The sequence below is a fragment of the Capra hircus genome, chromosome 19 (assembly GCF_001704415.2).
Source record: "Capra hircus breed San Clemente chromosome 19, ASM170441v1, whole genome shotgun sequence".
NCBI classification, from domain to species: domain Eukaryota; kingdom Metazoa; phylum Chordata; class Mammalia; order Artiodactyla; family Bovidae; genus Capra; species Capra hircus.
In genome coordinates, this window is record NC_030826.1 from 56184525 (window position 1) to 56206881 (window position 22357).

Consider the following 22357-nt stretch of genomic DNA (forward strand, 5'->3'; position numbering starts at 1 on the left):
CACCGTACCCACTCCAGCCCCTGGGTCTGACCTGGGGGCAGAGGAGTGAGGCTGAGAGCCCCTAGCCGGCAGGGACCAGATCTTTCCTTTGAGGTCCCCAGGAGCTAAGTAAGCATTTGCTTATGGACTGAAAGCTGTTCAGTCCTAGTTCTTCAGCCTGACTCCTTGACTTCCTGTGCCCAGGGGACCCTCTTAACACTGTGGTAGCCAGCCCCTGCCATCTGGGCCCTGCCCAGGTCTGGCCCTCTCCACTCTCAGCAGCCTGCTGTTCCACCCACTGGGTGCCCATGAGAGATGGCCGAGGAAGTACGTGCCACCTTCTAATGGTGCTGCTGCTATTGCTGCTAAGTCGCTTCAGTCGTGTCTGACTCTGTGCGACCCCATCCCTGGGATTCTCCAGGCAAGAACACTGGAGTGGGTTGCCATTTCCTTCTCCAATGCATGAAAGTGAAAAGTGACAGGGAAGTCGCTCAGTCATGCCCGACTCTTAGCAACCCCGTGGACTGCAGCCTAAACTGCAGCCTACCAGGCTCCGCCATCCATGGGATTTTCCAGGCAAGAGTGCTGGAGTGGGGTGCCATAAGGGTAGAAGATGGCAAAAACTGGCCTAGAGAGCAGCCTGTCTGGGCAGGGAACACTAGACCAGCATATATGGCCATGACTTCCATGGAGTGACCTTGAGGAGCTCAATACTAAATATGAAGGCAGAGTGTTACACTTCCATTTTACAGATGAGGAGACCGAGGGACGGTCAGGAGAGCTGCCCAGCGTCACACAATTAGTGAGCAAGATCCCGGATCTGAGCCCATGGCCGTTTCATTCCTGGGATTCTTCTCTCCTCTGTGGTCGTCTCCTGCTACAAGCGAGCAACTGGCCCCTGGCCCCCACCCCTTGCTGGAGGGTACCGATGCCCCTGTCTGTCACCCACATCCCAGAGGGACCCACCGCCCCAGCCTCTGCTCATCAGCCGCCTTCCCTCAAGGAGACTGAGGTCAGAACCCCGCCCTGAGCCTGGGGAGGATGAGGTCAGAGCATTACCGGGCTGATGCAGGTGCTAAATAATTCATACAGTGCTGTGAGCGGGGGCTGCAGCTTCCGGGAGGGCCCAGAGTGCAGACGGCAGGCAGGAAACAAAGTCTGGTCACTCTCCTCTGTGGCTGAGCATCCAGGTCCCCCTGGGGCTGGAAGTGCTAGGCTGGGTGAGAACGGATTGGAGGGCTGATGGACCCTTCCTGGCCGCGTGACCACGGGCGAGTCATTTAACCTGTGCTTTGCTCCTACAGAAACTGTGAGGTACCCTGAACAAGTCTGGGGACCACGTGTGTAAACTGCATGTGGACGGTTGTGCTCGGCAGGTCCTCCTGACTCAGGGGAGGTTTTGCTCCTCCCTGGCTCCAGCTCATTTTTCCATGAGCCCAGAATTTCACCCAGTGATGCCCCCTCCCCGCAGCTCACCAAGCAGTAGCAGGAATTAAGACAAAGGTGGGTGCCCTCTCTTGCCCCATCCTTGCATCACCAGGCCTTGCTTGCTGTGTTTAAGGGGAGAAGGGGAGAGCGGAGAGACAGTGATCTTGGGTCTGGCTGGTTTGGGAGGCCTGGTCTCTCCTTAGAATAAATCCCCAACCAAGAAAAAAATTCAGTTAGAATCAAGCAGTCTTTGTTAGTCTAGAAGGCAAGCAGTCAAATTCAAAATATTAACAAATTCCAGAAAAAGTTATTTTTTTTGGCCCGCCTCGAGGCATGTGGGATCCTAGTTCCCTGACTAGGTTCGAACCCACGCCCCCTGCAATGGGAGCACAGAGTCCTAACCACTGGACTGCCAGGGAAGTCCCAGAAAAATCCTTAATGAACACACAGGGATTATGCAGTATTGGGCTTCCCTGGTAGCTCAGTTGGTAAAGAATCCGCCTGCAATGCGGGAGACCTGGGTTCGGTCCCCAAACGGAGAATAAGTTCATTTAATCCTGAATAGTGACGAAGCCATAACTGCTCCACATGATTTGACAGAGATGGGTGTGCAATCTACATAGGTGTCCCCTGCACCCGGCTTGGGCCTATGCTGGTTTTTTCCATTTGAGGTTTGTGTGTGATGCAGCTGGATCACCTGAGCCAAGACTGGAAGCAGCAGGGCCACGGGGTATTCTCACATCCGGGCAGGTCTGCATGGGTCAGGAGCCTATCCCTGCTCGAGCCTCACCCACCACAAGCCCCCAGGGGACTCAGACTCTGAACAAACCCACATTCACTGCCGGCGGCTCCCCGTGGCCGCTTGGCGCTGCCAGAACTCACACATGAGACTATCAGCTCAAAATGCAAGACAGAGCCTTTATTCACGATGAGGTTTTGGGGCCACTGACCTAGATCGCGAGGAGTCAGGTGCACAGAGCTCCCCTCTTCCTTTTCATCAGAGTAAGTTATACTCCCTTCCTGGAACCAGGCAGCCCAGTGCAAGGATCAGTGAATGGCAAGGGGGTTGTCACACTTGGGGTACAGACCTACTCTCTGCAGGTTAGCCCTCTAGAAATACCCATGACAAAAGCAGAGATGCTAGGGTTAGGAGGGTGCCACCAGGGGGCTGTGGGATTGCCCTCAGAGTCAGCACCTGCCTTGGGCTCACTCCATCTCCGCACACAGAGGTGAGCTCCACGGGTACACCTGGCGTGGGCTCCTTGGATGAGCCAGCGGTGGTACCCAAGGGCAGGAGGAAACCACGGAGATGACACGACAGAGATCTCCTTCCCCTGAGTCTGAAGCTGTGTGCACATCCTTGTTGGTGCCAGCCTCGTTCAGGTCCCAAGGATGCCCCCGCTCCCCTTGGTGGCTGTCAGGCCCTGATGGAGCAAGTCGTGGGTGAGGATGGCAGCACCAGCCCTTCCAGGTGCCCAAGGTGAGGTAGACACCCGCCATCTGCTCATCAGGAAGTGGCACAATCTTCGGTCGTGGATGTCGCTTATCTAAGGGACTGTCCCGAGTCCCACAAGTCTCAGTCCTGGGAGAGGCCCAGGATTCTCCATTTATCCCTGAGAATGCAGCCCCACTCCCACCTTGTGTCTTGACGGGACCCAGTTCACCGAAGGTGTGGGGTGGTGATGCTGAGGGGCTCGGAGGCCATTCAGAGAGGCACAATCTGTCCAGGCCTCGGGGGAGCTGTGCCCAGCTCAGTGGCCTTCCACGGGCCAGGCGGTGGCAGGAGGTCCTGGTGAGAAGGACTATGGGCAGCTTTGCCATAGCTTGGCTTCACCTTGGAGCAGAGCGGGACAGACACTGCAGGGTGGCCCTGCAGGATGGTCATCTGGAGAGCCGCAGAGGGGGGTGCAGGAGCTGTGTGGGGGGAGGGTGTCCAGAGGCAGGCTGGCTGTCTGCAGACCGCTCCTGCAGTCTCAAGTCCCTCCGGGACCAGGAGAGGCTGGGCTGGGCAGGAATCGGGGCGGGGGTGGGGAGGGGGTGCCCTGAGCCCCGGCCACATCCTTAGAGTTTCACATGGCCCCCGACTCCACCACTCCAGATGGGTGACCTCAGGGCCCTCCCAGCACCAATGAGAAAGGCCCTGCCCAGCCTGGACATACGGGAAAGAGGACATCTGAACGCCGTGTGGTCCATGGAAGAGGGCGTCTACCATCTCGTGTTATTTTGCGGGGACTGAGCCTAAAGTGACCAGAAAGAACAAGTGTTTGAACAACTGAAGAAAGAATAAGAACCACAAAAGCGCATCCCCGGGGGGATGGTGTAATCTGACATTGAAGGAGAAGTCCGATTTATTTTATCTTCTGGAAACCTTTCTCCCCCTTCCAACAGAAACGTTTTCTCCCCTATAGTTTGTGTCAGAAAATAGCTTCTGGGGAGTTGGGGAGAAATATTCCCAAGCCCAGGAGGGGCTCACTTAGCAGACCCCTCGCAAAGCCTTGAACTGGTGTCCAAAAGTCAGAGCAAGGTTGCTTGTCTGAACACAAGCCACTGGGACCCGCTAAAAGTCTTGAGAGCTGAAAGCAGGGCCACTTCCAGAGGCCCTGTGGTCTCTCTGGGCCAGTCCCTTACCTGTCAGGGGGAGGGGGCAGGGAGCTACATTGATCACTCAGGCCCAAGACCCCGTCTAACCCTAAAATGGTCTGGCTCTGGGATTTGACTCTGGAAAAGAGAAAGTACCGTTCTACCCATCTCTCAGGGTCAGCTCCAAGGATTAAAATGCACTGCTGTGGACAGGCTTTACTATAAAGGACTGAGCAAATGGGGATTTAAATTCCCACCCAGGAGTGAAACCAGCCAGAACCTGGCCAGCCCCCTCCACCTTCGTAAACAAGGGCTGGCCCTCTCTGAGTCACGCCCCAGCACACATACACTGAATGATCTGAGATGGAGCAGTGGTCCTCCACCGTATCCCGACAGATCTTCATCACTGTTTCCACAAAGAGGGGCTGAAGCCTTCCCCTACACATACACTGCACAGAACCGCCTGCTGCTGGGCCGACCTTCCCTGCCCTCCATCCAGTAGACGGGGTCCCCAAGGAAAGTGGCCTGGTCAGACAAGCCCAGATGCCAGATGAGACGCGAGATGGGAGCCGGGCCCCAAGAGCCATCCTGATCACACAGGACACGGACCCAGGCTCAGCTGAAGACCCATTCCCTGGAGGGAAGCGTCGGCTCCTTCGCCTCATGGAAGGAGAGCTCGGCAGTGGCTTTCCTGGGACCTGGACTCAGAGGGAGGAGAAAGAGGAGACACCTACAGGCCAGGGTAGAGGGGCGGATCATCCAAGACAGAAAGCCCAGATCAGACATGACATTCCCAGAGGAAGGGTTAATAAAGCAGAAACGTGTTTATTAGGCATCCGTGCTCCTCACAGAGGAACAAGGCCCAGGACAGAAGCGCCTGCGACGTCTCCCGAGGTTGCAGGAATCTCTCTGAAAACTCCAGAGAACATGGGTGCTGGCTGGCCGCCACCCCAAGAAGAACAACACTATTTGGCTGGAGCGTGGCCACCGGAGGTGACCCTGGCAGGAAGCTAGAGCTGGCTCCTGGACTCCGCAAACACTGAGGAGCAGGCAGGGGCACCGGGACGCCCATCTGAACACTGGCAGACAGGAGGGTCTCCCGGGTGAGACCCAGGCCCCCGCCCTGGGCCAGCGAGGAGGGAGGGGGCTGGGGAGAGCGCGGGCTCCCGGTGGGGAGAAGACCCTCTCCAGGGGCCAGGTCCTCCAATCTGCCCGCCTCTTCCAGGGGCCGGCTCAGTCCCACACATAGGGGTTTCTAAACACCTGAGAGCTCTTGCCTTCCTTGGGCAGCGTGGCCTCCTGGCGGCTGTGGGCCGCGTAGATGTCCTCAGCCCGCAGGGTGGAGTTGGCACTGCCCGTCACCTGGCTGTTGGCGGTGGCCCGAGGGAGGATGACGTCGTACGCTCCAGCTCCATCGGACTGGAAGGAAGAACAGGCGGTCTCACAGCCGGTTCCGCCGGGGCGGATGTGCAAACAGTCGGCTTCCTGCGGGCCGTGCCTGCCAGCTTCCCCGCCCCTCCCCATCACCACCCGCCCCCACCCCGAGCTGGGCCTGGGATGGTGACTCTAAGTCTGGAGCCGAAGGGGCTGCCCTCTGACCTCCAGCCCCTTATCTCACCCTGAAGAGGGCTGGGCAGCGAAACGAGGCTCCAGTTGCCTCCAATGGTCCGGGGGCTTTGCGCAGGGGGAGGTTCCTCCTCTCAAGCCCCATCCCACTCCCTATACTGTGGGGCCCAAAGGAGGGTGAGCCAGGCTGAGCTCCTATGACCCAACCCACTCTGCTTCCTCTGGGGGTCTTTCCTGAGCCCCACCAATGAGGCCACATCCCCCACAGCATCGCAGCTGGTGTGCAGGGCCCAGGACACTCTTCTGTCCGGCCCTAGGTATCACATGTTTAGCAGCCTAATTTAGAGACTTAAAACCCTGGTGGTTTGGGGCTGGCGAGTTTTAAGTTTTGGAGACTTAAAAATCCAAATTCGTGGCCTGGATCCTGGTCAGAGCAGCAGTGGTTCTGTTGCTGGGTGGGCGAGGCTGAGGCGTCGTTCCCAGGGCCCACCCTGCAAGGAACGTGAGCCCCACCAGCCTCATCCCCAGGCAGAGAGCCGCCCCCAAAGCCCTGTAGCTCGGGGGCGGGGCGGCAGCTCTTCCACATACTCGAACCTGGAGGCCATGGGATGGGGGTGGGGGAGGTCCTCCCACCCCTTTACTATCGGCCCTCCCCCGCCCCTTATAGCTCCTAGAACATTGAGACCCTTGGTTCTCAAGCCTGGCTGTGCATCACAATCACCTGAACTGCTGAGCCACAAGCACACCTAGGGGGCCCCACCCCGAGGCGAGCTGGTCACTGTTTCAATGACCCTGATCTGTGACGTCAGCAGATTTCCACGGTCACTCCTACTGTGACTTGGGTAACTCCACGTAATCAAGGTGACGTCACCGAATCGATGCTAATCATCGGCTCCATCACACCACGGGCCCTTGTATTTTTAGTAAGTTCCAGGTGACATACAAAGGAGCCTGGTGGGTTCCAGTTGACTGGGTTGCAAAGAGTGGGACCCAGCTGAGCACACACACAGGTGATGGGAGTGGTGGGGGTCAAGGGACCATGGTTTTGGAGCCACTATGAGATAAAATATCTGTTCGTCCAAAGTCTTCCTGAAGGAGTGGGGCCCAATGCACACGGGTAGAGTGGGGCGGCCAGGCAGGGGACCCTGGGCGGCTGGGGGCTGGCAAACCCTGCTCCCACCCTTCCGAGATTCCTCTGCCCTCCCAGCTCCTGGCCATGGTCTGCTCTCACAGGACACAGGTTCAGGCCCGGGGAGAGCCCAGGACTGGAAGTGTGGGGTGCCCTGGCTTCACCCAGCCCCCAGGGCTCCAGGCGGGGAGAGGATGAGAACGCCACCCCACTGACCTCCCTGCTTCCTGTTCCCAGCCTCCTGCCAAGGGGGGGTCACTGACCTCTCTGCACAGTGACTGCCAGCCAGCCGGGGAGGAGGAACACCAATGGAGTAAGACTCTAACCCTCCGGCTTCCTGTTCCCACCCCCCTCCCTTGGCTAAGGGAGCATCTGGTTTCCAGAACCCAGGGGAGGTGTGAAGCTGAGAGTGGCTGCCTGCTGGCGGGGGGAGGGGAGCTGGGGGCCCTCCTGGGACAGCTGTGGTTGCGGAGTCAGGATCTACCCAGACCTGCCCTGTGCACCTCTGTCCACCAGGAATGCACATACCTGGCTGAGGCCCCCTTGTCCCTGCGTGGGGGACAGCTAGCGGCTCCCACCAGTGTAGAGAGAGACCGTTCTGAGCATCTAGCCTCAGGGGGTTGTGTGATACCCTGATGACACGGGGCAGGGAGGCCCCGCCACAGGGATTGTCACTCCCAGGAAAATGGCATTGGAGGCCCTGGGTTCCCCAAGGCTGACCCATTGGACACAGAGCCAGCCTTCTCCCTGCCACCTCCACCCACCCTGCCGGCACTGGCCCCCTGGCTCCAGCAGGGTCACAGGGACCCGGGGACTCCACTCACCGGGGCTTTGTGCATCAGGGTCATCTCGGTGGGCTGGTACATACTGGTCAGCAGCTGTCCGTTGTACCCGCTATATGGTGACACCGGTCTCTTAGCTGCAAGGAGACATAGGTGCTGCTCCAGGGCTGGTCTCTCAGCTCCCTTTCCCACTCTCAAGGGAGGCTCCCCAGGGAGCAGGGAGATGGACTGGTGGCAGGGGCTGGGCCAGCCCTGGGGGCGAGGCCGTAGGTGTGGGCCCCCCCCACTGGAGCCCAGCATCTCTTTGTTTGGAGGCACAGAGAGCATGATGTTTACCTTCCCCTCAGGTTTTCCTGCAGCGAAAGACCCCTTCCTACCAAAAAACGCTCCATCAGCAACCTTCACATCCCTGTCCGCCCTCTGGGGCCAGAGGCCAAGACAGGCACACGGACCTTCGGCGGCCTTCCAAGATGGCCAGCCTCCAGCTCTGGCCTCTCCTGCTGCGGGCCAGCTGCCAGGCGCCAGGGTAAATACAGCAGGGAGCCCACTGCCTGAAAGTCTCCATGGGGCGGAGCTGGGTGCTGACCGCCCAGGACCCAGAGTCACTGCCTGCTCCCCTCAAGCCCCCCCAGGGGACTGAAGGCACATCAGTGGCCTAACCCTATGGTCCCTTGGCAAGTTTCCAGAACTATTTTCAGCTTCAGAAACACTCCCCTGTGTCTTCGGGGCTGTCGATTTCCTGACCTGTCCTGCCCTGCTGGGCGCTGGGGCCACGGAAAACTGCTGACCGTTCCTGGGGTCCGGAGGGCGGGCTAAGCCCTGGGGGCTGGGGCAGCAGATGCCGGTCTCCGGCCGGCGGATGGCCCCGAGGCTCAGAGGGACCACAATTCTATAGGGCCTCCTAAGTGCAGGGCTCACTCAATTGATTTTTCCATTTGGAAAAAAAATAAAAATAAAAGGAAAAAAACCTCTCACAGCCCCAGAAGTGTTTGCCTTGAGGACAAAGGCTGAGAACGCCTGGGCCTGACAAACAGGCAGCGGATGGAAGCCAAGGTGGGGGCGGCCACGGCTCCTCCCAACACTCATCCATGAGCCTCACCCACCGCCCCCTGCCCTGCTCCCCGAGTGGCCCCAGGCTGTGCGTGTGCCAGGGCCATCCCGGGAGCCAGGTCAAAGATCAGCGCTTGGCAGGGTGAGGATTGAGCCTTTCCCCAAAGCTGGGATCACAGGGACCTCAGCTTACAGAGAAAAGGCCGCGAGCTCTGACTCTGCCTCCTCCCCGGCCTCTGACCCCTGGCAGAAGCCCCAGAGCCGGTCGTTGCTCCACAGTCAGGCAGGTCAAGTCTTAAGCCCCCAAAAGCCTCGATCAGCACAGGCCGGGGTCAGAGTCCAGGCTTTCCGGGTCAGGGCGGATGAAGGGGCTGCAGCCAGCCGGCTAAGAAAGCACACGAGATGTAGGTTATAGAGCAAGTCCGGAAAGGCTCAGGCCCTGGCGCTCGGTTCGTGCTCTGTAAACACTAGTGGTCCTGATGAGGAACCACAGAAGGCTCCTTCCTTAGGGAGCCGGGAGCGTGTCCGGATGCGTCTCTAGGAGAATGGCCACCGGCTCCTGCCTCCCAGGCTGCTCCCGAGGGGGGCCCGGCTGCGGGGGCTTCTCTCCACAACTTCCTGCCACTTCCACCTCCGGGGCGCCCTTAACTCCAAAACCCAAGGCTTTGTTCCTGCCTGGCACCCCAAGTGCTGGTTCCGGAGGAGAACCTCATCCCACTAACAAAGAGCCGGGGCAGGAGGCTGGGGACAAGCTGGATATTGAATAGTGGGTGCTGCATAGGTTAGCATGTGGCACACACACTTTCATGAAAAAGGGAAAATTTTTAACTGAAAAAGCTTTTAAAGGAAGTTAAGACTATGGATATGTATGTAATAGAAGAACAAGCTCTGGAGGGATAATAATGACAGAAACGCAGTCATTGGGGAATTTCCTGGAGTTCCAGTGGTTAGAACTTTGTGTTTTCACTGCACGGGGCATGGGTTCGATGCCTGGTTGGGGAACTAAGATCTCCCATGCCACAAAGCATGGCTCAAAAAAAAAAAAAAAAAAAACAAAGATGCATTAACGGAATCCTCAAAAGAATCCTATGAAATAGGAGGCACTATATTCCCCATTTTACAGATGAGGAAACTGAGGCACCTAGTGGGAAAATATCAGTCAACAGGGATCAGTTCTGCAGACAGAAGAGGAAGGAACAGGGTAGAATTAGGGAGACAGTGGAGGGTAATTTTATCCCTAATGTGTCAGATTTTACAATGAAAATACACTAATGAATTGCATGAGTATAGAGAAAAAAATCTTTTTAAAAATGGAGTTTAGGAACTTGATGGCAGAGAACTCTGGATATTCTCAGGCACCTCCCATTTTGCTCAGGAGACTAGTCCCCGGTCCTGCAATAAGTCACCTGGAATAAAAGAAGAGCTGGCAGGGATTCCTCGGCAGTCCAGTGGTTAGGACTTGGTGCTTTCACTACCATGGGCTGGGTTCAATCCCCGGTTGGGGAACTAAGATCCCACAAGCCACATGGCATAGCCAAATATTAATAATTAAAACAATTTTTTAAAAATTAGATTCATGTATAGGCATGGTTGAGTCCCTCTGCTGTTTCCCTGAAACCATTAATATCACAACACTTAATCGAATATCCCCCAATATAAAATAAAAAGATTCAAAAAAAATTTTTTTTTAAATAAAGGGGACCTTCCCGGAGAAGGAAATGGCAACCCACTCCCATATTCTTGCCTGGGAAATCCCACGGACAGAGCAGCCTGGCGGGCTACAGTCCATAAGGTCACAAGAGTCAAATATGCCGACTAAGCAACTAAGCCACCACCAAGAGGGGACCCGAGGAGGGCGTCCCGTGACCCACCTGAGGATGGCTCGTCCATGGAAAACGCCTTGTTTTCCACAAACATGCTCTGGCCCTTTTGCTCTTTCAGAATGGTCTCGTAGCCCACGCCCCGGGTGGGGTACAGATCCCCCTGGTAGCTCTGCTCCGGGCTAGACCTGGTCACCTGGGAGACCTCCGGGATGACGTAGAAGAGGACGAAGGCCCAGGCGTTGGTGGCGAGGGCGATGGCCAGCGTGGGGTCGTCCCACGTGGGGCTGTTGTGCTGCCGGTTGCCGTAAGTGTACATGACGATCCACACCACCCAGACGGCGATGGAGGCGGTTGTGGTGAGCAGCACGAAGACCCCGTGCTTCCGCCAGCGCTTGAAGCGGCCGCACAGGGCCGACCAGGCCCCCGTGAAGGCACAAAGCAGCAGCAGCATCACGTAGATAAGCGCCATGACAAAGTCCGCATTGGCGATGGCGCAGGGGGAGACGGCCACCCAGCCCGCACTGCCGTTGCCTGGCGCGTCGCCCTCGGCGCCAGCTCCCCGCACCAGCGTGATGATGAGCCACTCCGTGTTGATGATCACCTCCACGAGGCTCAGCAGCAGGGCCACGAGGAAGATCACCCAGCCCCGGGGCCCGTGGTTCTTCCGAACCAGGAAGTGGAGGGCCAAGACGTGGGCCACCAGGCAGGAGAAGCAGATGGCGAACAGGACCCCGAAGAGGAAGCGCCGGGAGGCACAGGTGGAGAAGTCAGGCTTCACCACGCAGGCGAAGACGAGGCAGAAGAGGCCCAGGGTCCCCAGCAGGAAGAACACCTGGGTCCCTAGCAGGCTCCGCTTCTTGGTGTCCTGCACGAAGGGGAGGCTGGCCACCAGGATGATGGTGAGGACGAAGGTGGTGACGACGCCTGCCCCCGCCACGGCTTCCAAGATGATGCCCCAAGCCTCAGAGCGGTCACACAGGTTGTAATAGAGGGGGTTGAGGTCGGGGCTGCAGCCGGGCGGGGCCTGCTCCTGGGCCCGGGCCCCTGGGAGCAGGAAGAGAGGCAGTCCCAGACACGTCAGCATCGCTCTGTGGATGGCCATCCTGGATGCCAGGCCAGGCTCCAGCTGGGTCCCTAGAGACGGAGGGGAGAAAAGGCAAAATCAGTCCCTCAGGCCAGACCCCGACACACACGGTGCTGGACCAGGGCGCACTGATCTGGGGTCTAGCCCTCTGAGCTACTGAATCCTTTTTCCCTCTCTCTTTTATGGCCGCACCAAGTGCCATGTGAGATCTTTGCTCCCTGGCTAAGGATCAAACTCATGCCCCCTGCAGTGGAAGTGTGGAGTCTTAACTACTGGACCACCAGGCAAGTTCCCAGAATCCTTCTTTATTTTATTCTTATTTATTTATGTATGTATTCATTTGACTGCACCAGTTGGGGCACGTGGGGGTCTTGGATCTTTTTTGTGGCACGTGAGCTCTTAATTGCAGCATGTGAGATCTAGTTCCGGGACCAGGGATCAAGCCTGGGTTCCCTGCATTGGGAGCACAGAATCTTAGCCACTGGACCGCCAGAATCCTTCTTAACACAGAACTCCCGGGACTCTTCTCAACTAACCAGACAGACAAACAAGAGGAAGCCCAGTTGTCATTCCTCTTCCCAGGCATGGAAGACGAGGAAACTGTGCTAAATTTTCACCTCCCTCCACCAATTGTAACCTGGACCCAAATATTCCCTGAGCTCTTGCAGCTAGGATGGGGGTGAGGTTTACGAGCAAGTTCACCAAGCACTCAGCTCCTCTCTGCCCTGGGACTCCCAGAGTTCAGATGGCCAGCCGCTTGGCCCTCCTCTCTGTCCCTGTGATGCCCAAGTCCACAGAGAATCAGCCATGCATTCATCCACTCAGTATTTAACAAGCACCAGGAACAGGTACAAACTGCTACCAGACAGAAAAGAGATGACCGAAAAGTTGTATGTATCAACGCTTTTCCCCGATGTCTTCCTACCACTGACCCTTTTTGCCCTTCATTTTCCCACTCTTAGTCCCAATGCTTCTCTTCAACACTTCTCTTCGGAATCCAAGTTCCTTGGAAGCTCAAGTTGTTAAAAGAGTCTCAGGGATAAAATTTAACCAATTTCCCAGCTAGGGAGTTAATGACAACGCAAAAATCCTCCTATGAGGCATTAACATTTTAAAAGCAAGAACGAGGCAAGGGCAAAGCAAAACCCAAAGGAATTAATCTGTAATGGAAGACATCAAGACCCTGTAGCTAGAAGGCAAGAAGGCAGTCTTTTATTTGCACTGTGGTCAAGTAAATGGTTGGTAAACCTGCCTCTTCCTCTCTTACATCTTGGACCCAGGCACTTTCTAGGACAGCAACCTGGACAAGCTTTCCTGGGCTATAGTGACTACTAGTGGCTGGGAGGGGAATGGCATGATCCTCCTCCCTACCTTTCTTCTGCTTTGAAGGTGGAGGGTGGATTTGTACACCACTAACCAATAACCTCAGATATGCAGATGACACCACCCTTATGGCAGAAAGTGAAGAGGAACTAAAAAGCCTCTTGATGAAAGTGAAAGAGGAGAGTGAAAAAGTTGGCTTAAAGCTCAACATTGAAGATCATGGCATCCAGTCCCATCACTTCATGGGAAATAGATGGGGAAACAGTGGAAACAGTGTCAGACTTTATTTTTTTGGGTTCCCAAATCACTGCAGATGGTGACTGCAGCCATGAAATTAAAAGACGCCTACTCCTTGGAAGAAAAGTTATGACCATCCTAGATAGCATATTCAAAAGCAGAGACATTACTTTGCCAACTAAGGTCCGTCTAGTCAAGGCTATGGTTTTCCCAGTGGTCATGTATGGATGTGAGACTTGGACTGTGAAGAAGGCTGAGCACCGAAGAATTGATGCTTTTGAATTGTGGTGTTGGAGGAGACTCTTGAGAGTCCCTTGGACTGCAAGGAGATCCAACCAGTCCATCGTAAAGGAGATCAGCCCTGGGATTTCTTTGGAAGGAATGATGCTAAAGCTGAAACTCCAATACTTTGGCCACCTCATGTGAAGAGCTGACTCACTGGAAAAGACTCTGATGCTGGGAAGGATTGGCGGCAGGAGAAGGGGACGACCGAGGAGGAGATGGCTGGATGGCATCACTGACTCGATGGACGTGAGTCTGAGTGAACTCCGGGAGTTGGTGATGGACAGGGAGGCCTGGCGTGCTGCGATTCATGGAGTCGCAAAAAGTCGGACACGACTGAGAGACTGAACTGAGCTGAACCCTTCCTCAGATGGTATAGAATCTGCCTGCAATGCAAGAGACGTGGGTTCAAACCTTAGGTCGGGAAGATCCCCTGGAGAAGGGAATGGCAACCCACTCCAATATTCTTGCCTGGAGAATCCCATGGACAGAGGAGCCTGGCGGGCTACAGTCCACGGGGTCGCAGAGGAGTCGGACATGACTTATTGACTAAACAACAACAAAACCCTTTAATGTTTCCACTATTCCTGGCTAATTAATGTCTAACAGGCAAAGAAAACTGATTCTCCATAATTGATAAGGGGAAGGACACTGCTACTAAGTCAGGGAAAATAAAACTCACAAATTGAGACTAACATAATAAAAAGATCATCAACTTTCAAAGTCCTTTAAGATATCCTACAAAGTCCTTTAAGGTATCCTTAAAATACCTAAAAGTATTTTAGGTCTCTCAGCGTTTCTGGCTACCACCTCATCTGTCAATTAAAGCTTGCTTTTCCCCAAACCCTGACCGTTAACTTTTAATAAATTAACAATTTTATGTGAATTTACTATATTGTTTTCCTAAATAAATGGTACCATAACACAGCTAGTTTCACTCGACTTCAACGCAAAAGCTTGTTTTCCCTACATCATGACTTAAATAAGCTTTTGTAGGGGACTTTGCGTAACCGTAAATCAATAAGGCACACACTGTACTTTATTTACAATGACTAAGAAGAGAAAAAAGGAATCGGAGCGGGCTAATGGATAAGGTGTATTGAACCATTCCAGGAGATAATTTATGGATAACATGCAAAGGGATTCTAAGCACTCAAGCCTATCTTGTGTGCTTCTGCTTCATAGCCAAGCAGCTATAACTTGGGGTGAAGCTGTGGTACTGAACCCTGAGAATGGTCAGTCAGACTTAGCCTCCAGCAATCTTTGCATCTTCGAGAACTGCTCATCCCACCTCTCTCCTCCAGGTTGCAGTTTACAACAATTAAGCCCAGTAGTTCTCTGAGACACAGTGAAAAATACAAAGATGAACAAACACAATCCCTGCCAATAATGTTATTTCAAACCAAAAAGAGAGAAAAGATAGGTCCATAAGAAAATCTCCCAAGAAGAATCAGGTAAAGAGCCACACAAAAGAATCGACCTCTGGAGAGAGAAAAGTGATACAGGAACACAAAGGAGGATCCAGGGTGGAGAAGACCTCTCAACAGCACTTTATTCAGTTTCTAATCAATTTCACCAATATGTATGTATGAACCGAGTTTGTAAAGGGAGGTTGCAGCTGGCTGGCGACAGATCAGAGACGCTCCAGGGAAGGAGTTCGGGGCACGACTCTAAAGGTAGTGGGGGCCACTGAAGACTATTTTTTTGCACAGTGAGGGCATTACCAGGGCTGTGCTTTAAGATCTGAGTCTGGCAAAAAAGCATCGGCAATCAATTTGCTGAAGACATGTTCATCCCTGGTTAAAGATGGAGGCCAAATGTAAGGCCTAATGGAGGTTCTTACCCAAATAAAATCTAAGGTCTGGAGACTTCACTAGTGGGCCAGTGGTTCAGACTCCGCCTTGCAGTGCAGGGCGCAGGTTCGATCCCTGGTCAGGGAACTAAGATCCCACGTGCCACAGAGCAACTAAGCCTGTACTCTGGTGCTCGGGCATCACCATTACTGAGCCCGTGAGCCATAAGTGGAGAGTTGTGCACTGCAAAGGAAGATCCCTCATGCAACGAAGACCCGACACAGCCACATAAATAAATAAAGATTAAAAAAAAAAAATCTAAAGCCTGGTTGGATTCGGGGGAAAGGCTACTAAGCCCATGATACAAGTTCAAATCTCCTAACGGCCATTTCATTACCAAAAACCAAGCCAGCTCCCATTTAGTCCTGGGACTCCTATGTAAATCCTTCTCGGTCTGTCTCACTCTTAGAACCATACCTGCTGGTACCCCACCAGAATCCAGCACCTCAAAGGAACTTGGGCCAGGGCCAGAGCAGCTTCACAGCCCTCACCCCAGTTTCCTTCTCACTTTGTTGTTGGTCCCAATCTTATGCTTTAAGCCTGTTGGACCCACCAACATAGGAACCTCGATGTGGTTGAATGGGGAGAGAGGCACACACCAGCTCAAGTGGGAAAACTGGGCCAGGTGGGCCTGGTTCTTGTCTACTGCCTAGGACAGCGACCCCTGGAGGCCAGTGTGAGACTTCAAGAGCTCGGCCCAGGGTCCTTCCACATCCAGGAATGCAGATTCAGCCAGTCAAGGGATGCCATATTTGAAGACGGTGGTGAGGGGGAAAGGACTTGGAGGAAACGAACCAGCGGTGTCCAGACTCTCCACCCTGCAGCTCGCTAAAGCCTGCATTTCCAGGCTGTCTTCTGAGCCTTGATGGTTAGAATCATGTGTGTGTGCGGTGTCTCCTTTACCTGGCTTTAAGGTCTACCAGAGTGAGCAAGATGTGTTTATCTCAGCATCCCCCGAAACATCTAGTCTTGCACTGAACACAGGAGGCATTGGAAAATCGCTCACCCCCATCCCAGCCCTGCCTCTTCTTTTTAGAGTGACTGCTTCTGCTCGAAGGTTCTCTAGGACCAAGGAGGGAGACCTCCTTCCACCCTCTGAGTGCCCCCCAGACCATGGCTGCAGCCCATAATCACGCTGCAGATTATTTTCGGGGCAAAGGAGCCCTTTTGCTTCACCTCCCTGGAATCAGTTATACAAATATTTTTAACCATCTCTGAAATCGGCCTTTCCCCAGGCTCAGTCACTCTGCCCCCATCTCGGGTCTGAGTCGGCCCAATTCGGTTCCAGAACCCCCTCCTCCCTCTTCCCCTCCGCAGAGTGGTGGGCTCCGAGGCCCAGCCAGCCCCGAGTGGGCTTCACTGGGCAAGGATGAGGCAGCCAGCCACACGCAAGCCTGAGAAACATCCTGAAAAGAGGCACCGGAGCCTCTCACGAGCTTGCCGGCCTGGTCTGTCTCCCCTGTTCAAAGGGGCAGAGGAAGATACAGACCCACAGTCAGTGGTTACCTTCAAGGGGGCCATGGCCAGGTAGAGGCTCCGCGCGGACTGCCACTGAGCAGCCTCCTTCCTCCCGCTCTGCCACCACTAAGCAGCCCATGAAGAGAGACGGGTGGACCCGCTGACAGCCTCCCACCGCCTCCCCGCCCCAGTTTAGGTCTTGCCATCTTCCTCCTCTGCTCTGGGTGCTCTGGCGTTTAAACCAACCAATAGGAAGAGTCAAAGAGGCCTGTAAGGAGCTACCTCTGCGCCCAAGTTGCTGCGGGGGCTGAAGAGGGGGAGTTAGAGGGCTTCCGGGAACCCCAACCTACACCCTCACACCCGAGGGTGAGCATCTGACCCTCAACTGCCTGAGCGTTCAGAAACACGTGAGTCTTCAACCCAAGGGTCCGCTCTAGAAAGCCACTCCGGAATGCGCCCCACCCCCAGCGGCATGCCCTCCCCCAGCCACACAAAAAGGCTCCGGGAGGGACCGTTCCACGAGCACAAAACCCAAATTCAACACAGTCCAGTCCCAGAGTTTTAGGATCGACAGCGTGGAGTTTTCAAATGATCGCGTTTGGCGGGGTTTAAAACTGCGGATTCCGGCAGGAGCGCCGCAACTCCACCTCCTGGGCTGGGAAGGGCGCAGGAAAGCCCCTGGGTGGGGGAGGGGCGGGCCAAGGGAAAGGTTCTAGAAGCCACGATGCTAAAAGCCGCGAGTTTAACGACGGACCGAAATCCCGAACTTCGCGCAGGAGGATTCCTAGCACTCCCCTCTCTGTCCTCCCCGGGCCCGGGGTCTACACCCACGCTCCCGGGATGGCGGAGCAGAAACAGCAGGCTGCAGCCTCTCTCCCGTTCCCTCCAGCCCCAGAAACCTGCCCTCCCGATCCACGGTCGCGGGGAGCGGAGAGGACGCCGGCCCGCAGGTCACTGTTGACCGCGGACCCGCGCAGCGAGCCTGCGAGGGCGGAGGGGGCGGTCCTGCGAGACCCCGATGGTGGAGTTCGCCCTCGCCGCCAACTTGGAGCCGCGGCGCCGGGCTTCTCGCACCCCCTAGTCCCCAGCCGGCTCGGTTTGGAAAGTTTCTGCGATCGAGCGGAGTCGGAGCGGCGCCCTCCGTCCCCCAGTTCTCCCAACCCCGGGCCTCTACCCTCGCCCACTCCCCGCCAGCCCGACCCGACCCTACTCTTCCCAGCGGCCGGCGGGAGGGCGGAGCGAGCGGGCAGCAGCCCTTACCTGGGACGCGCCGCCGGCCCAGCTCCGGCGCGGCGTTTGGGGCCAACTCCAGGCGGGGCGCGAGCGCGGCTGGGAGGGACTCGGCGCAGGGCGCGGGGCCAGGCCCAACCCTGGCCTGGGGTGGTGGGGCCCTGGCGGGGGATCGGGGCGCAGGGCCTGCCTCTCAGCGGGACCCGGCGCTGGCTGCGCTCCTGCGCTCGCTGTCGCGCTGGCCTCTCCAGGCGCTCGACTCCTTTCTCCTGGCGAGGGTGGGCCGATGCCTGCATCGCCGTGACATCACCTCCATTCAGGCGCTTATCGGGCGCCCGCGGGGCTCCAGGTGCAGGCAGTCAGCTCACAAGGTAACAAAGCCCGGTCGGCCCTCCCCCCAGCCCATCCCGGACTCACCTCCCAGCTCCGACTAGACGCCCTTTCCGGCTGCGGAGGGAGATCAGAGTTTCTGGCCCAGCTGGCGGGTGGGTTGTTGCTGTTTACTGCCACGCCCCCGCACGCGGGCGCGCGCACACTCACGCGCACACCCTTGGAGGACTAGGCTTTCGCTCCCGAAAGCGGCTTGGGGAACGGCCCCGCACAGTTCGCCGGAGGGCTGTAGGTCTCCGCGAGTCCCAGCGCGCGGACACGAGCAACGCGCGGGGGCCACCTTAGTGCGTTTCTCTGGGGCGGACACCTAGCCTTTGTCACCTTCGTCCTGGCTCTCCCGCGAGACCCGCGTGGGGCAGTTCGCCGCTCCGGACTAAAGCGAGGGGCACACTCAGACGCAAAGTCGATGTCTTTGTCACGCCTTCTGCGCCCCCTGCCCTATCCGAGCTTGCATACGTGGACACAACACACACCGAGTGTCTTGCACGCGCGATCCTTCCCCCGCACCTGGGTCAGCTACTGTACGTAGGACCTCCACCCCGCGCGCCTCTAAGCGCGGTGGGCCGGGCCCAGAACCACTGGGGACCGGGGGCAGAAGTATTCCTGGGTCCGACTGCCCCGCGCCTGGGTGTCTTGGGATCGTCCCGGACACGGTCCACCTTAGCGCGCGCTCCCCTCCCCGCGTCCCGGTTCCCTGTCCCGACCTGTCCCCATTAGCCTTCACGGCTCAGTTCCCCGAGGTACAGTGTTTCACCCGGCCCCCGCGGCCTCTGCGCTCCGGGACACGCCAGCCTGACCGCGGAGTCCTGCCCCTCCCTCCGCCCGGGGACTTTTCCAAAAGTTCGAGCGCCTCCCCTCCCCGTACCCCACCCGACTCCCAATCCACCGATCAGCTGGTGGCCACCCTTTCCCCTCCGGCGTCAGGGATCGGCAGAAAGGGAACTGTAGAAATGGGGAAGTGAATCCAACCTGGGATCGCCGCGGCCCAGTAAACAAGAGATTTTCCGGACACCTTGAACTGAACTGAACTGAACTTCCCGCTGGGGCTGCGGGCGGCGTGGGAGGTGGGCTGCCGCAGCGGGGCTCAGTTGGCAAGCGCGGGAGGCCCAGAGGGGCCACGGCGCACCGAGAAGGGACTGGTTGTTGGGCCTGGCTGGGGCCAAGGGGACGCGGAGGCAGGGCTGGGCGCCGGGTCTCCGGGGTGCTACTTCTCCTGACGCCGAGTTGCCTGGGGGATCGCCAGCAGAGCGCGGTCGGAGCCAGCCGGTGGCAGGGCGGGCGGCTGGGCTTGCGGGTTCTGCCCGGAGCGCCCGGGAAGGGGGGGCGGGGTGGGAAGGGGAGGCTGCTGGTAGCAAGCCAGGGGGTAGCAAGACAGGGGAGGGCGCAGGGAGAAGGGAGGTACCTCCTGGGCTGTTTGTTTGCCTGCCTCAATCTATGACAACCAGAAGTCAAACTCCCTGAAACACCCAGCGCTGCCAGAGCGATAAAGCCCAGGTTTGCCTTGCAGCCTGGGCTGGCGCTGGGGCCCTGGTTTTCTAGAACTCTTTATGCGCCTGGCCTTTGCTGGCCGGCCTGGGGAGTGGGGTGAACACTGAATTGTTTCAGTTCTTTCCAGAATGAAGAGGAAGAGGGGTTTGGGCTGCAGAGTTGTGACTTCAACTCCCGCCACTTTTCAGGGACCCGGAACAGTGAGGGTGTGCAGCCGCTTGTAAGGGCCAGACAGTACGGACCACCCTGAAAGGGGGAGCTGAAAGAGCTCCCTGAAGCCGACCAGTCACTCTGGCCTCTGACTTTGTTGTTGTTTAGTTGGAGGCTGACCCCGTGGGCTGTAGCCCACCAGGCTTGTCTGTCCTTCACTATCTCCTGGACTTTGCTTAGATTCCTTTCTGTTGAGTTGGTGATGCTATCTAACCATCTCATCCTCGGTGGTCCCCTCCTCCTTTTGCTCTGGCTAGCTTTCGTTAACTAGGCAACCAATGCTGAAACCAGTTTGATGAGAGGGGTCCCTCATTAGCATATGTTTAAAGCCAGTTCAGAGAAGGAAATGGCAACCCACTCCAGTATTCTTGCCTAGAAAATCCCATGCACCAAGGAGTCTGGCTACAGCCCATGGGGTCACAAAGAGTTCAACACGACTAAACAGCTGAACAACAAAGCCAGTTCAGGACTCCTCTGGCAGTTGAGTGGTTAAGTTTTGGCTCTTAATATTCAGGGGGCACAGATTTCAACCCTGGTGGAGGAACAAAGATACCACATGTCGCATGGTGCAGTCAAATATGTATATATATATTATATACCATATACCATTATATTAACACCAATATATACCATACTATATATATGTATCAGTTCAGTTCAGTCGCTCAGTCGTGTCTGACTGTTTGCGACCCCATGAATCGCAGCACACCAGGCCTCCCTGTCCATCACCAACTCCCAGAGGTCACTCAGACTCACGTCCATTGAGTCAGTGATGCCATCCAGCCATCTCATCCTGGGTCGTCACCTTCTCCTCCTGCCCCCAATCCCTCCCAGCATCAGGGTCTTTTCCAATGAGTCAACTCTTCGCATGAGGTGGCCAAAGTAGTGGAGCTTCAGCTTTAGCATCATTCCTTCCAAAGAACACCCAGGACCAATCTCCTTTAGAATGGACTGGTTCCATCTCCTTGCGGTCCAGGGGATTCTCAAGAGTCTTCTCCAACACCACAGTTCAAAAGCATCAATTCTTCGGTGCTCAGCCTTCTTCACAGTCCAACTCTCACATCCATACACGACCACTGGAAAAACCATAGCCTTGACTAGATGGACTTTTGTTGGCAAAGTAATGTCTCTGCTTTTGAACATACTATCTAGGTTGGTCATAACTTTCCTTCCGAGGAGTAAGCGTCTTTTAATTTCATGGCTGCAATCACAATCTGCAGTGATTTTGGAGACCCCCAAAATCAAGTCTGACACTGTTTCCACTGTTTCCCCATCTATTTCCCATGAAGTGATGGGACCACATGCCACGATCTTAGTTTTCTGAACGTTGAGCTTTAAGCCAACTTTTTCACTCTCCTCTTTCACTTTCATCAAGAGGCTTTTCAGTTCCTCTTCACTTTCTGCCATAAGGGTGGTGTCATCTGCATATGTGAGGTTATTGATATTCCTCCCGGCAATCTTGATTCCAGCTTGTGCTTCTTCCAGCCCAGTATTTCTCATGATGTACTCTGCACATAAGTTAAATAAACACGGTGACAGTATACAGCCTTGACGTGCTCCTTTTCCTATTTGGAACCAGTCTGTTGTTCCATGTCCAGTTCTAACTGTTGCTTCCTGACCTGCATATAGGTTTCTCAAGAGGCAGGTCAGGTAGTCTGGTATTCCCATCTCTTTCAGAATTTTCCACAGTTCATTGTGATCCACACAGTCAAAGGCTTTAACATACTCAATAAAGCACAAATAGATGTTTTTCTGGAAGTCTCTTGCTTTTTCCATGATCCAGCGGATGTTGGCAATTTGATATATATAAATAGTTCAGTCCCTCAGTCATGTACTACTCTTTGCGACCCCATGGACTGCTGCACGCCAGGCCTCCCTGTCCTTCACCAACTCCCGGAGTTTGCTCAAACTCATGTCCATGGAGCCGGTGATGCCATCCAACCATCTCATCCTCTGTCATCCCCTTTTCCTGCCTTCAATCTTTCCCAGCATCAGAGTCTTATATGAATAATATATACACTATTGGGGCTTCCACTGATTAAGAATCCATGTGTTTCTGTTGCAGGCAGAGCAGGTTTGATCCTGACAGGGGGAATAAGATTCTGCATGCTGCGAGGGGTGGCCAAAAACTAAATTTTTTTAAAAAGCCAGTCTAGGGAGTCTGGGAAAGGGGTGGGTCGGGGGGGAGTAGTAGGGAGATTGGGAGGCAAGTGACTTCAGGGAGACACAGGTGAATTCTAGATTCGTCTCAATTGCTTCCGAATTTCGGGAACCCCTTCTCCCTCCAGAGACCTCTCCCATGAAGCAAGGGTACCTCGCTCTCTATGGGCACAGGGAGGGGTCAGGTTGGGGTAGGTGGTGCCTGACCACCCACTGATGGTAGTCTGGAAACCAGCTGGACACCCCAGTGGCTGAACCCCACCCTCAGCCAGTCCTGCCATCGTGGTGGAGACTTGGGGCGGTTT

The 22357-nt window shown here is 55.7% G+C and overlaps 1 protein-coding gene across 6 annotated transcripts; it reads right to left on the reverse strand.

The window, feature by feature from the left end:
• GPRC5C (G protein-coupled receptor class C group 5 member C) lies at nucleotides 2306–19440 on the reverse strand. 6 transcript variants are annotated; one of them, XM_018063876.1, is made up of 6 exons: nucleotides 18222–18996; nucleotides 17835–18094; nucleotides 10386–11471; nucleotides 7507–7601; nucleotides 5251–5406; nucleotides 2306–3645 (listed from the first exon to the last, which is right to left on the reverse strand). In XM_018063876.1, exons 3-6 carry the CDS (start codon nucleotides 11437–11439, stop codon nucleotides 3613–3615), a joined length of 1338 nt encoding a protein of 445 aa, XP_017919365.1. In that variant the 5' UTR covers nucleotides 11440–11471; nucleotides 17835–18094; nucleotides 18222–18996; the 3' UTR covers nucleotides 2306–3612. The 6 variants fall into 6 exon arrangements, with proteins under 6 accessions (XP_017919365.1, XP_017919367.1, XP_017919366.1 ...); XM_018063878.1 differs by lacking the exons at nucleotides 17835–18094; nucleotides 18222–18996 and adding an exon at nucleotides 19164–19440; XM_018063877.1 differs by lacking the exon at nucleotides 17835–18094.

Coding starts and splice junctions, on each gene's coding strand:
- GPRC5C (XM_018063873.1), bottom strand. CDS start 16,713: ATGGGCTGCTTAGTGGTGGCAGAGCGGGAGGAAGGAGGCTGCTCAGTG. Junction 7,602..10,385: donor CATGGACGAGCCATCCTCAG/GTGGGTCACGGG, acceptor GTCTCCTTGCAG/CTAAGAGACCGGTGTCACCA. Junction 3,646..5,250: donor AGGAAGGCAAGAGCTCTCAG/GTGTTTAGAAAC, acceptor TGGTCACTTTAG/GCTCAGTCCCCGCAAAATAA.